This window comes from Helobdella robusta, assembly GCF_000326865.2.
Source record: "Helobdella robusta unplaced genomic scaffold HELROscaffold_64, whole genome shotgun sequence".
NCBI classification, from domain to species: domain Eukaryota; kingdom Metazoa; phylum Annelida; class Clitellata; order Rhynchobdellida; family Glossiphoniidae; genus Helobdella; species Helobdella robusta.
In genome coordinates this window covers 715,242-728,682 of record NW_008705358.1, presented here as the reverse complement: position 1 = coordinate 728,682, position 13,441 = coordinate 715,242, and the positions used below count along the sequence as shown (strand labels likewise).

The following is a 13,441-nucleotide window of genomic DNA, read 5'->3' as shown; positions in this document are numbered from 1 at the left end:
CCATCATAACTATCATCTAGTAGCAATGTAAATAAAAAACATCAACATCATTATCGCCATCATCATCAACAACAACAACAGCATCATAGCTACCATTTCATAATAATAATAAAAATAATAATAATAATTATCACCATCATCATCACAGCTGCCATTTTGAACCACCAATTACATCAATCTTCGTCATAGCAGTCACCATTCAATCATCATCACCATGAAACCATTTTTAAAGTTCTTTATCGCAATTGTCACCTTCATCATCATCACCATCATCATTATCACCACGGTCATCACCATCATCATCTTCACAAAGATGTCAGAGCAGAGGACACAGGACTGTTAGGATGTTTGCACAGATCAGACCGAACTAAAAAGACATTTGCCAGTTTGATGGTTACAAGTAGGTGAATTGTGCATTGTGAATTACGTAGTTTAATTTATTCATTGTGAATTATGCATTTTGAATTCAGTAAATTATTTTGTTCAACCTTGAACTACCTGATGTAGCACTACAAAACTAGGAATTATTTACATATTGTGAAAAATCTACTTTAACCTATCAATTTGATTCATCTTGCATCTAATTTACACCACAAGTCTTCATTGTTGGATCACTGTGAATTATGCATGGTGAATTACGCTAATTTGAATTATGAATTGTGCGTTTTAAAAGCAAGCATACATGGTGTATTCAGTGTATGCATGCATTGACTGAGTTAAAAAAAAGGACAGCTAAGTGAACGGATGGATAAATTGGTGAGAAGGTGATTGGATGAGGATGGAGTGCTGATTGACTGGTTCATTAAGTGGTAGTTGGTGGGAGTTGAAATGATGTTGGGTGGAAGCTGGTTGGATACATGGATCAGTAGAAACCTGTGATGATCTGTCAAGATTGAAAGACAGATGAATAGACAATCTAATGGCCAATTAAATTAATTCATGAATTGATAGATTGATTAGATGAATGATTTTTAATCAAGATGATAAGTGACTGCGGTAACAAATGGTTTAATAAATTATTTTTTGAAAATTTGAAAATAATGCAAATAGATGAATAAATGAATAAAATATTAAATACATTCATGAAAAAGTTTTAATAAAAGAAATTAAACAAATAGATGAGCCAATAAATGTTTGCTTAGAAATATATTTGGATAGAAGTTCATGTTACATAAAACAATGTTGTGACAGGGAAAATGCCTGCGTTACATGTGTTAAATGTTAGGGGAATGTTAAGCAACCAAACTTGCAGTACAATATCCACACGGTGCAGATAAATAGATGGATCGATTGATAACAAATGAATGAAAATTGAATGAATGCATGAAAATAGATACAGTATATCATCATCATCATCATCATCATCACCACCATCATCATCATCATCATCATATCATCATCATCATCAGAGCCACCGTCGAGAATTGAGATAACAACCAACGCCGAATCCAATGACATCATTCAATCTGGTGACGTCATCTACATCACGTGTCGAATCCATGATGTCATACCGGTACCGAGTGCGGCCATCATTCGAATTGGCAACGTCCATCTCAGACCATCCGCAAAAAACATCACATCCCTGATTTTTTGTGGAGGTGGGAAAAGTTTTTCTGGAGGAAGTTGCGTGCGTGGGGTGAGCTACGACGTGAGGCTGGAGGTGGTTGGCTACACTCTGGGCTATTTAGACGATGGACAGGTTAGTGCGAAAAATCTTCCTTCCTTCCTTCATTCATTCATTCATTCGTTCGTTCGTTCGTTCGTTCGTTCATTCGTTTATTTATTCTTTCGTTCGTTTATTCAATTGTTTATATATTTAACTTTATTTATCATACATGAATATATTTTATTTGTTATCATTCAATTTGAGCAGTTATATAGCGCCCTTTCTACGGACCATTTGAAACTGTAAGGCAGCATATTTAAATTAGAACTAAAATATTTCAAAAATTGGAACAAAAATATTTCTAGTAACAAAACAAACGTGCCTAAACATGTGATTAATGCGGTTGTTGCTTGTTGTGTTATAATTACATGCTAGTTACAACATAAAGTCGATGGAGATGATGACGACGACGATGATGATTATGACGATGATGAAAACAGCAAATAAATTAAATGAATAACAACAAGATGAAAAATCTATTTTGAGCTACATTACGTTATTATTCCACTTTTAAATTATGGTTCCTTTTATGCCATACCTGTCGAATGAGGGAACGAATGAATGAATATGGATGAATGAATATGAATGAATGAATGAGTGAGTGAGTGAGTGAGTGAGTGAGTGAGTGAGTGAGTGAGTGAGTGAGTGAGTGAGTGAGTGAGTGAGTGAGTGAGTGAGTGAGTGAGTGAGTGAACAATAAACTGAACGGATGAAATAAACGGATGAACAAATGAATGATTGATTGATTGATTGATTGATTGATTGATTGATTGATTGATTGATTGATTGATTGATTGATTGATTGATTGATTGATTGATTGATTGATTGATTGATTGATTGATTGATTGATTGATTGATTGATTGATTGATTGATTGATTGATTGATTGATTGATTGATTGATTGATTGATTGATTGATTGATTGATTGATTGATTGATTGATTGATTGATTGATTGATTGATTGATTGATTGATTGATTGATTGATTGATTGATTGATTGATTGATTGATTGATTGATTGATTGATTGATAGGAGAAATAAATGAATGATTAAACAAATGAATTATCGGATGTAGATTCTACAATGTCTTATTGAAGATAAAGTTTCAACAGCGTCAGCGTTAACAACAATAGCTACCACTACTACAACATCAACAACAACAACAATAAGATCGTCTCAATGATGAGTCGTGCTATAATTCTCAACGTCAAATGTAAGGTTCTGTAGAGGAATGATGACGATGATGATTATGATGATGATGATTATGATGATGATAATGATGATGAAGACGATGACAATGATGGCCTTGAAAATGATGTGATGATGATGATGATAATACAAACGATGTAATGATGATGGTACAAACGATGTAACGATGATAATACAAATGAGGCTGATGACATTAATACTGACATTGATAATTCATAATTGTTGTAATGTATACTAGGAATGATGTAATTGTTGACAACGATGACGTGATAGCTGTAATGATATAAAAAGGCTCCAATCAATCAATTATCCTCCTTTGTCCATCAGGGAACCATCGAGGCCAATGGTGTACATCTAAGCATGCTTTTTACATTTCTTTTCTTTTTTCTTTCCAAAAACCTTTTCCATTGTTGGCCAGTTTTATTGAATTCAGAATACCAACACCAGTCCATTCAGTAATGTCATCTAACCATTTCTTTACAGGTCTACCAACTTTTTTCTTCCAATCTCTTTTCCTCATTAGTACCATCTTAATCAATCTGTCTTCCCTCGGTAACACTTCATCTCAAATGCTTTTAGTCTGTCTTTGTCTCTTTTCGGAAAAACGCAAAATTCTATCATTCTCAACTTTGTTTTTATAGATATATTTCCACTTTTTCCATATTTCCTTCAATGATGCGAACATTCCATGGGCTATTGCTATCCTTTTGTCAATTTCTTTAGTGCAGTTGTTGTCACAGGTCATAAGACTGTCAAGATAAACAAACTGGTCTACTTGTTCAAGTTTTTCTATTTGAAATTCCGCATTGTTTCTCCCTTTCTTCGTAATCATCACCTTCCTTTTGTCTTTGTTGAGATGCAACCCGGGATCTTTTCCACCAACATGTGTTAGTTCAATTAGTTCTTTAGACCTTCTTCACTGGAAGCTAGAAGGTCTATATCGTCTGCAAATCTGAGATCTTTGACAGTTCTCCTTTCTATGTTAATTCCACCCAATTCCGAATTTTCCATTTTTTCATTGTCTTTCTAACAATGTTATGAATAGTATTGGTGATATTGGATCGCCCTGCCTGCTTCCAATGTCTGCCTTTATTCAATCCTCAAGTTCTGTACCTATTATTACCGACATTTTTGATTCTTTATAAAGCCCTTCAGTACTTTGACCAGCTTTTCTGATGTCCCTCATACTTTCTAATGTTGCCCATAAATTTTTATGCCAGACAGAATCAAACGCTTTCTTAAAATCAACAAAGCAATGGTAAATTGTCTGACCGCTACTTTTTGCATCTTCCATCAGCAGTCTCAACATCAGAATTTGTTGGATTGTGCTTCTGTCTTTATATAGGCTTATGATCACATTATCAACGTTACTGATGATAATAAATTATAACACTGAATCTAAATCAGACGCTCCTCGTTTCAACTGCCCTAAACTAACGTCAGTAGAGTTGTACACGCACAACTACGTCATCGAGTGCACTTTGACCTTCAACCCGAGACCGTATCACGTGTTGGTCTGGTGGCAGAACGCAGGTCACCTCCCTGTAAATAGGTTTGCTTCAAACGACGTTCTTCTCTCTAATCGAGTTTTTATCAATATTGTGTGTATGTGCTTCTCTCTACAGTTGATGCAAATGAATAAAATATTTACCAGAAAATCTATTTTAATATGTTTATTTGATCTGGATTTTAAACTATGTTTTTTTAATTGGTTATCGTTTAATTTTGTTTCTCAGATTGAATCTCAATAACGCGAAAGATGATATCAAACTGGAAGAAATAGTTAGCGGTTGTTTAACCATTTTATACAATAATTAATTATTGATCAATCAACAAAGCAGTTTATTTAATTTGCAAACAAACTATTAGGCATCTGCGTCTCGTTATTATTTTGAGACGATATATAAGGCATCGTAATTTTGTCTCGAAGAGTAAGAAATGACAATTTTGTAACGATTACAATGCAACAATATCTCAACATGAGATCCCGATTCAACCCTGAACAATGTTAATGAACAGAAATCAGATGATCACTGTGAACAGAACTAAAAAAAAATAATACAACATTTTCTCTCAAGACTCCATAACGATACGAAAGTATTTTTTATTTCGATTGAAGATTTTTCAAAAGTTGTATCGCGTCAACAACAATTGAAGAAATTTTGTATCGTCATGAAGTCTCGATTGAAGAGGAGAATGATGTAAAGAATTATCTCAGTGAATAACGTTTCGAGACGCAGATGCCTACAAATCATCTTTAATATGGAACATCCACATCAATCATTTAATGAAACACGCACGATCTTATAAGGAAGAGAATTGATGAAGTAGCTCTTGTGATTTGTTTGTTACACCGAATTTATAAAAATACGCCTCCGTTTTTTTAAATAATTTTTTTTTAGAAAAATGTCTTGTAACGCATATTAATTTATTTCACAATCATTTAAGAAAAATATTTTAAAATTCTTCTGCCTCGGATTTTTCACATTTTTTTGTCAAAATTAAAAGCGCAAAAACGACCGTGAACAATCGAAATGGCCGAAAATCTTCCAAAATTTTTACAAAAAATTATAGCTACAGAAATAGTTACATTGAATAAATTTTTATCTTTTTATTTATTCATAAAAAATTTCCATACAGTTAAGAAATTGTCCGAATCTAATTTTAACTTCAGTTGAGAAACGAAAATTGTGCGCTCTCTTTTATGGGCAATGTTTCATGTTAAACTGTACAGCCTGTATTCCAGATAATATTTTGTATGCATGATTTCACCAAAATTTAGATGAACCTAAAAATATTTAACAAAATTAACCAGTCAAGAAATCAATCACGTTCACGTTTCACAGAATTTGGGACCAAAAATGCTCAAACTACGTCTAATTATTCGTCAAATTCGTCACATCCACTTCACGAAGTTCCATTTTGTGGCCACTAACCTCATCAACTCGTCCGCTGCCAACGTGGCCCTCAAACAAAAATTTACCGGTCATCATTTTAAATTTATCACAGATAATAATAATAATAATAATAATAATAATAATAATAATAATAATAATGGCAGTAATATAAATAATTATAACAATAACTACAGATTATTTTTTTTAGTATATGTTGAATGATGGCAGCTTCGTAAAATTGATTAAATCTTCATTCATTTTACACGAGACTGTCGTTTGTAATTTTAGAGTTATAAATTTGATTCGTTAATAATAACTAATTATTTAATGATTTGGAACAATATTTTCGAAATATTTTCATGTAAATTTTTGTCATTTTGTTCTAATTGGAAATCTAAATTGTATACTTTTATGAACTTGACAGCGCTCCCAAGTGGTTACAATCTTCTCAGCAACAACAACCTTCTCGGTAGCTACCACAACGACCACAGCATCAACCGCGAAAGCAAAGCGCATTCTCTTAATTGGATTTATTTACTGTTAACGATTTTTACAACTAATAAGTTAATTTGTAATTATTTATTTTATTAATTAAATTATCAAACGGTTGATTGAAATTAATTTTTAATTTCTATTTTTTTAACATTCACCATTAGTTCAGAGTAATACAACAATTTTTATTACTTACTTTATTTACTGTGACTTTTAAGGTTTTAATTTAAACTTCTGAAATTCCAAAAATTATTTTTAACCAAAAAATTACAAGATTTTAATCCGATGCAGTGTTGACAATATTTCAAAATACATGTTCAAATTAAAAAAAAATTCACTCAAATTAATTTTATTGTTTCCCTGACTTCAAGATGTTGGAAGCAATTTCATCAGTTAATGGCGTTCAAATACAATTATAAAAATGATGTTCAATCAAAACTTTCTTTAAATCATTGCTTTTAAAACCTTTCCACATTGTAAACCAATTGATTTACGACCGAACGATTCATATGTTTTTTTATAGATCCTTAACGTTGAGTTTTTAAAACTTTTTTACTCTAAATTTATTTTCGACAGCTAACTCGCTACTATTCAATATTTCGTCGCCGTTGTAGTAGCACTCTTACAAACCCTATCGTTTAGCTAAAACCTATTAAACGGTAACTTTCAAGTGGGATCAAAATTTTGTGACATGCTTTAAATGGGGAGGTTAAAATTAGTGCTATTTTGTGACAGGAAACGGTGGAAGTCCACAAATAGCCAAAAAGAGTGACATGGACATTCTTTACGGACAGCTCCAAAGGCTTATAAATAAAATAAAATGACTTTAATCAATCAACTAGTTTCTATGGCGTCATTTCCGCGATGTTCAACAGCACTCCCCAATGAATTTTACAAACAGATGTGACTTGAGATCCGCTCTGAACATCGTAAGTGAAAGAAAATTAGTTAGAGAAGGAGGTAGAGAGTACCAGAAATAGATATAGAAAACTAGTTATGTCTATGACTACAACACTATGGATACAGAAAACTATCCCTTTATAACTATGACTACAACGCTTCTAGACTAGACGCTTCTTCTAGATCAAATTCAAATCATATACATGGAACGAGTTACGACAAGTGCTTCACATCAATTCTTATGTGTAATTGAATGTAACTACACCTAGGGTATATTTAAAAGCTTCACTGCATTGTCTTTGGTAACATAAACATAACTGGAGATATTGGAAATTTATTTTCATCCTCGTCATTCATTTCAAAATGGCTAATCGGGAGATGGAGGACCTGATGAAAGAATACGAATTATATTCCAGTAAGTTTTTTAGTGTTTTTGTTTGAGTCGATGTATAATGAATTGTGCAATATTTAAAAAAGCATCGATTCGTTAGGTGGTTAAAATGTTAGTTAACGTTTTATTTAATAATGATTGTTTTATCGACCATTATGGTTGTCTGTTAACGTTAAAAGAAGTATGATGTTAAGTTAATTAAACTGTTGTATGTTTCTTTTCATTAAAATTAAGGAAAAGGCGAAAATTTAAAAATTTAAATTTCTTTTTTTCATTTACCCACTCTACTATTATTTAATTATATTAATTTAAAATTTTTTTTTTTATATCAACAAAATGTCAGAAGCATGCCATTATTAAACTATTTGCAATTTAATTTATAATTATTAATCATTTAGAAAAAGTTCAACAACTGAAAGGGCAGTTTGGCAAATTTTCGCCTTACAAATCTCCCAGAGCAAGCAACAACTGCATCAATTCAAGAAAATTAAATTATAAAGCATTCCATAATAATGCATACTATTATACACCTTCAACTGCACCATTTACCATAAATAACCTTTATAATGTTAACTATAAAACCAATACCTTGAAAAGCATGAATCAAGTGAATTTTAAACACTCTCATGACACTTTTAGGTTGCCTTTTGAAGCATTAAGGTATGTTTTTTAAGTTGTGTATGCTTTTTATGAACTGAAATATAATTTGATATAATTTTCAATCTTTTTAGTTTTTCTTATCCAACGTTAAAATATCAAAGAATCAAGGCTTTTACATCAAGATATGCCTTAAGAAGAGATGAACATCGTTAGTAGCTGATTAGTTGTTTATTTTTCTCTAATGTTTAAAGATAATGTTGATTAGAATACTAAAAGATACACTTGAATTTTATATGGTAGGATTATTACTACAAAGTGGATTAATGTTAAATTTTTGCTCCTAACTATTTGCCATTTTTTAGCCCGGGTAATTCGAAGTGTCAACAGATATAAATTGATAAATAGAAATGTGCCAAATAATTCATATCCGAGAAGATCAAGATTAAACAGATTTGCTTCACAGTCGCCATCATTTTCTAGTTGTTGTTTTTATTCATATTTTCAAATATTCCTATTTTCTTAATTTAAATATCAAATCAAAATTTTTGTAAATTATGCTTTAAATTTACAATTATTTAGGAAATGTTTCAACTCCAAAGGCTTTAGCTAAACAGCAAGTAGCAAGGTCTGTATATAAGTTACAGCTTTTTTTCATTTATAGATTGTTGTACGCTGTTTTGTAAATTTTTATTTTTTTAAATCTATCATCACTGTTTCAGTCGGCTAATTAACAGAAGCTGGCGATGCTTTTGGACAAAGCCAAATAAATATTGCAAGATTTACAACAAATTTGGTAAGTGCCACAAAGGTTCCAAGTGTCCAGACCTGCATGACCCAGAGAAAGTTTCTGTTTGCACCAGGTTTTAAACAATTTTACATTTTACAGTTGTCCATAGAGTTGGATTTTTTCATCTGACTCCGACACACTGATCAAAATGCCCCACCACAATTTTCAAGAGCTTATGCGATATAAACATTTATCTCTAAATGTTTTGAAAAATATCCATATCCAATTTTATTTAACATCAGCTTCTTTTTTTAAAAATATATCACTACTTAAATTAAACTTTCATTGTTATGTCATAAATTAAAAAATCAATCAGGTTTCTTAGAGGATCGTGTACAATAACCAATTGTCCATTTTCTCACAAAGTAACAAAAGATAAAATGCCTACATGCATACATTATCTAAGGGGGATGTGTGTGAGAGTTAACTGCCCTTACAACCATGTCAATGTGGGACAGTCAGCCGAGATATGCAGAGATTTTCTAGCCGGACATTGCTCAATGGGCGATCAGGTCTAATTCTTTATATTAATTTAGAGTTCTAACTGTCCAGTTCTATTTTGTCATAGTGAAATTATTTTGATCTGTTATAAATTTGGTTAAGAATTCATTTTTTAACAGTATCATTAGAATAATTACGAAAGTTCCAAGCTGTAAAGTAGACAGAATGATCATAAGTTTTAAATGCAATTTCGTATGTTACCGTTCCTGGTAAAAGATGGAAGTTTTTGTCCAATTCAGTGTAAGAAAAAGCACATTTTAGTGTGTCCTGACTTTTCGCAAACTGGTTCCTGTTTTTTGGCCAATAACTGTCCAATGAGGCATGTTCGCAGGAAGCAGAAAAGATCTGAAAATTCTTTTAAAAATAGGAGTCCTGGGAACGTTGCTAGCAAAAAAGACGTTAGGTAATGTGCTTAGATTTTTTTTTTTGAACAATAATTCTAATTATTCTTGTTGGGAAATGCCCTTCCATAAGAAATAAAGAAGAGATTGGTGACCCTGACTCGTCATCTTTCATAGCCCTCAATTTTTCTGATGATCCACTTGTTTACTATACCCCTGTAGATAACATCAACTCTAAATTTGACTTCAAAAGTATGTTTAGATAAATTTTATTAGATTAGATTTTCATCAATTCGATCAAAAGTTTAGATAAATTTTACAAAACTCAACAGCTTATTTTTTTTATGAAACAGATTTGACAGATTTTTCAATAATACCAAGGTTAAATTAAATTAAGGTTTGTTTAATTTTTATTTTCAAGTTTATTTTTATATATTTTGATGACTGCATTTAGTTACCAAAATACTTTCTGTCGATTGAGATTGAAAATTCTTGTTTTTGGATTAATAAAATAACTTTTTTACAAGTTTTTAGTGTTTTTTTACTTGCAAAATAAAATCTGACGCTAGCATGTCTGGCGGGAATTCATCTCCAAGCTAGCAAACCTTTTTAAAAACTACGCTCGCATATACATGTATCGTAGCACTCTTTCTTTCATCTTGCCTGTTGGTTGCAAATTTAAGACACATTTTGATATTTAAGGTTTATTTGCTAAAGTGTTCGTTAATTTATGTAAATATATGTCGGGAATAACGAATATACAGGAATTCAGCTTGTATACGTTGTCGTCGAAAATGAGTATGCAAAAACGAAATGTCAGCTTAGTCAGGCAATGGGAAGTTATAAGAACATCTGTTACAAGATTTTTAGACCAACAAATATGTATGGTCTATTGCAAAGCTGAGTTTAATAAAAACTATACTATATCAAGTCTACGGATGGAGCACTTAGATGGCTAAGCCAAAATTCAAATGTGAATAAATGTTATGATCTGGCTTTTCTATTGACTTTGTCATAGACCTCTGGGAAAGCATTCTCACATTTGTATTTAGCTCTCATCTGTTCGTACTGTCTGTGGTCAAACATTTGGTGAAATTCTTCTCGCGTCAGATAAGAATCGGCATATAACATCTGAAATCTTTGATAACAAACGATTAAAACGATCAATATGTGTTAAATATATCACTGTGTTAAATTATTCATTAAAACAAGTTGTATAAGGATATATAACCCGACCCGTTGTTGCAGAGTACAAATTTTTCCAGTTTTCTCAGGGCTTCGTACGAATTGTAATTTTTTATTTTTGGAGCCCCATATGCTCCTATGTCCACATAAAGTTGATCTTCTTTTGTTTTAGGATGAACGAATCCCGAACCATCAAAAAGAATAAATGGACATAACCAAAGGGGATATATCTAGTCGTTTGGTAGCATGGAAACAATTTTAACTTATTCAATTTTATGTCATCAATTTGTTATTACAGGAAGGGTTAAAGTGGGGCAGTTTCAGTTTTTTTACAATTATTTTAAATTTTTGTATGAGATGGTCGTCCACAGCTTAATTGAGCTATGAAATTATGGTATTCTATAATTTAATATTTAGCGGCTGCTAATATTAATTACTATTCATAAAAAAAAATTGCTCATGGTTTCATACCTCAAGCTCTTTTTGGAAAAATTCAAGTGCTTGCGGCAGTGTTGTGATAGGCAAAAGCATATCCTGTATAATCTGATGTTTTTCATACAAATCTTTTATGCTCTTATTTTGAGTAAGCTTCAAGAAGCTGACTTTAGGTGGCACCATCCATCCAAATATGTACCGGAAAATTGGATTATTTCCAAAAGGAATTATATCCTGAATTGATAGAATATTTGATCATGACGTTAATAACTTTTTAATGGTGAGTTACCTGCATCTGCCAGAACAATCCTTTTGTATGCCTATGATAATACTGTCTTAGAGGTATACATTCAACTTTTGGGCCATTATTTAGAAGTGTTTCCACATGTTTATAAAACCAAGGCTTGTAGTATCTTCCTATCTCATTGAGCTATTCCAAATTTTAATTTTATAATTTTAATCAAATAAATTAAAGTACAAAAGATTACAGCAGGTAGAATCTGCTATTAAGTAAAAAACGTCGTAGCCTAATGAATTATAAATACGAACTTGAGAATTAAGAAACTAATACAATATAATCAAAATATTTAGAAGTTCAAACTTTTGAAATCTGATTACCTGATCGTGACCAAGTGAATCAGTAAGAGTCCCTGTCATGATGACAGCATCATTGGGAGAGAATACCAGTCCTTCCACAAAATCATTTTTCTGGTTTTGTGATTCTTTGGTGAATGTTTCAATTATTTCTTTGAATGAATGCACAGGTTTATAATGAATTCGGACATAACGTTTTGCAGGAATGATTCTTAATTCAGCAGCAACCAAAAAGCCCAATGTTCCATGGGACCAAGGCAGAGCATTAAACAAATCTGAGTTTTCCAACTGAGGTGTTAAAATTATGTTTATCTTATTTAGTGCTTTTGGTTAAATTTTATCATTACAACAAGGTACAAAAATAAACAAAAGCACTTGGGAACATTTGATTAGAGATCCATCTGACAGAACAATTTCAGCAGAAATGAGTAAATGCTGCATGAGACCATACTTGTGTGATGATGACTCTATGCCAACTCCCATCACTAGTCCACCTGACAAATGATGATGGCAAGAAAAATTATAATAATGAAAGCAATATTTGAATAAGTTGTTGGCTGTATCTTAGTTAAAACAACCGATTGTCAGATCATCCAGCTCAGGCACAATAGGCAAGGTCCATCCAATAGAATTGAGATGTGTTGTCACCTGCCCCATGCTGACCAATGGTTCAACTCTGACTGACTTCTTTTCTGCATCAACTTCAAGAACATCCATCAAATCAACATGGATGTTTGTGTAAATGAGTTTGTATCGAGCCTCACGTATGCTCATCGCTTTCCAACCTGGTCTACCTGTACACATTAAAGTCTGTTTGCCACTCTTATTCCATTCTAGTACCTAAATAAATGTTTAACAAACCACAAGTATAATGAATAAAAATAAATAAAAAGAGTGTCAAAGCAAAGACACATTGGAAACTGATACAATTCATCTCCTCTTATTTACTTAGTACAAAAAAAATATTGTACTGAAGAAAAATATCACAGCAATGATGAAAGGTTCACAAAACCAAGTCTTGATACAACACCAATGCAGAATACACAAATATAAATTTATTTTAAATTAAATACAAATTTCACTTTTTAATTAAATGAAATCAAGTTTAATTTTTACCTGGCGCTGAACATTCAAAACTTTCTCGTGGTGTCTAGTCGGTGCAGTGTTGAGCTTGAAAACCAGGCGAGATCTCACGTAGTAAAATATGTTGTAGATCAAGGAGGCTGGCATCAAGAAGAATATCGCGAAGAACCATCTGAAATTTACTATAAAGTACCCGAAGTTTTTTATGCAAAAAACAGCCAACGTGAGTAACGTAGAAATAATTATCAGCCATATGCTCATTTTGATTTATTTTATTTTCCTTTGAAATAAATAAATTGAAAAAACTGCAAAAATAAGCTGCGAAAAACTAGCAAACTCTGAAACCATAAAAGTATAAA

The 13,441-nt window shown here is 31.9% G+C and overlaps 3 protein-coding genes across 3 annotated transcripts in view; 2 read left to right on the top strand and 1 right to left on the bottom strand.

Annotated features, from left to right (window-relative positions):
- Positions 1 to 6,689, top strand: part of HELRODRAFT_194023 (hypothetical protein) — a gene marked incomplete at its 5' end in the record, with an annotated part of 9,404 nt that extends 2,715 nt beyond the window's left edge. The window contains 7 exons of the mRNA XM_009030063.1: positions 314 to 400; positions 1,410 to 1,699; positions 2,743 to 2,880; positions 4,284 to 4,428; positions 4,613 to 4,658; positions 5,723 to 5,861; positions 6,198 to 6,689. Coding sequence (XP_009028311.1) covers positions 314 to 400; positions 1,410 to 1,699; positions 2,743 to 2,850 — 485 coding nt within the window. The 3' untranslated portion in view covers positions 2,851 to 2,880; positions 4,284 to 4,428; positions 4,613 to 4,658; positions 5,723 to 5,861; positions 6,198 to 6,689. The remainder of the gene's footprint in view (positions 1 to 313; positions 401 to 1,409; positions 1,700 to 2,742; positions 2,881 to 4,283; positions 4,429 to 4,612; positions 4,659 to 5,722; positions 5,862 to 6,197) is intronic.
- Positions 6,690 to 8,921: 2,232 nt separating this feature from the next.
- HELRODRAFT_88438 (hypothetical protein) lies at positions 8,922 to 9,851 on the top strand (the record flags this gene model as incomplete). Its single annotated transcript, XM_009029968.1, has 3 exons — positions 8,922 to 9,016; positions 9,260 to 9,455; positions 9,684 to 9,851. Coding segments are annotated over 3 exons (459 nt in total), but the record flags the coding sequence as incomplete, so codon positions are not given.
- Positions 9,852 to 10,769: 918 nt separating this feature from the next.
- HELRODRAFT_88371 (hypothetical protein) lies at positions 10,770 to 13,343 on the bottom strand (the record flags this gene model as incomplete). Its single annotated transcript, XM_009029961.1, has 8 exons — positions 10,770 to 10,923; positions 11,022 to 11,200; positions 11,442 to 11,639; positions 11,695 to 11,835; positions 12,024 to 12,287; positions 12,375 to 12,493; positions 12,575 to 12,839; positions 13,116 to 13,343. 8 exons carry the CDS (start codon positions 13,341 to 13,343, stop codon positions 10,770 to 10,772), a joined length of 1,548 nt encoding a protein of 515 aa, XP_009028209.1.
- Between the last annotated feature and the right edge of the window lie 98 nt (positions 13,344 to 13,441).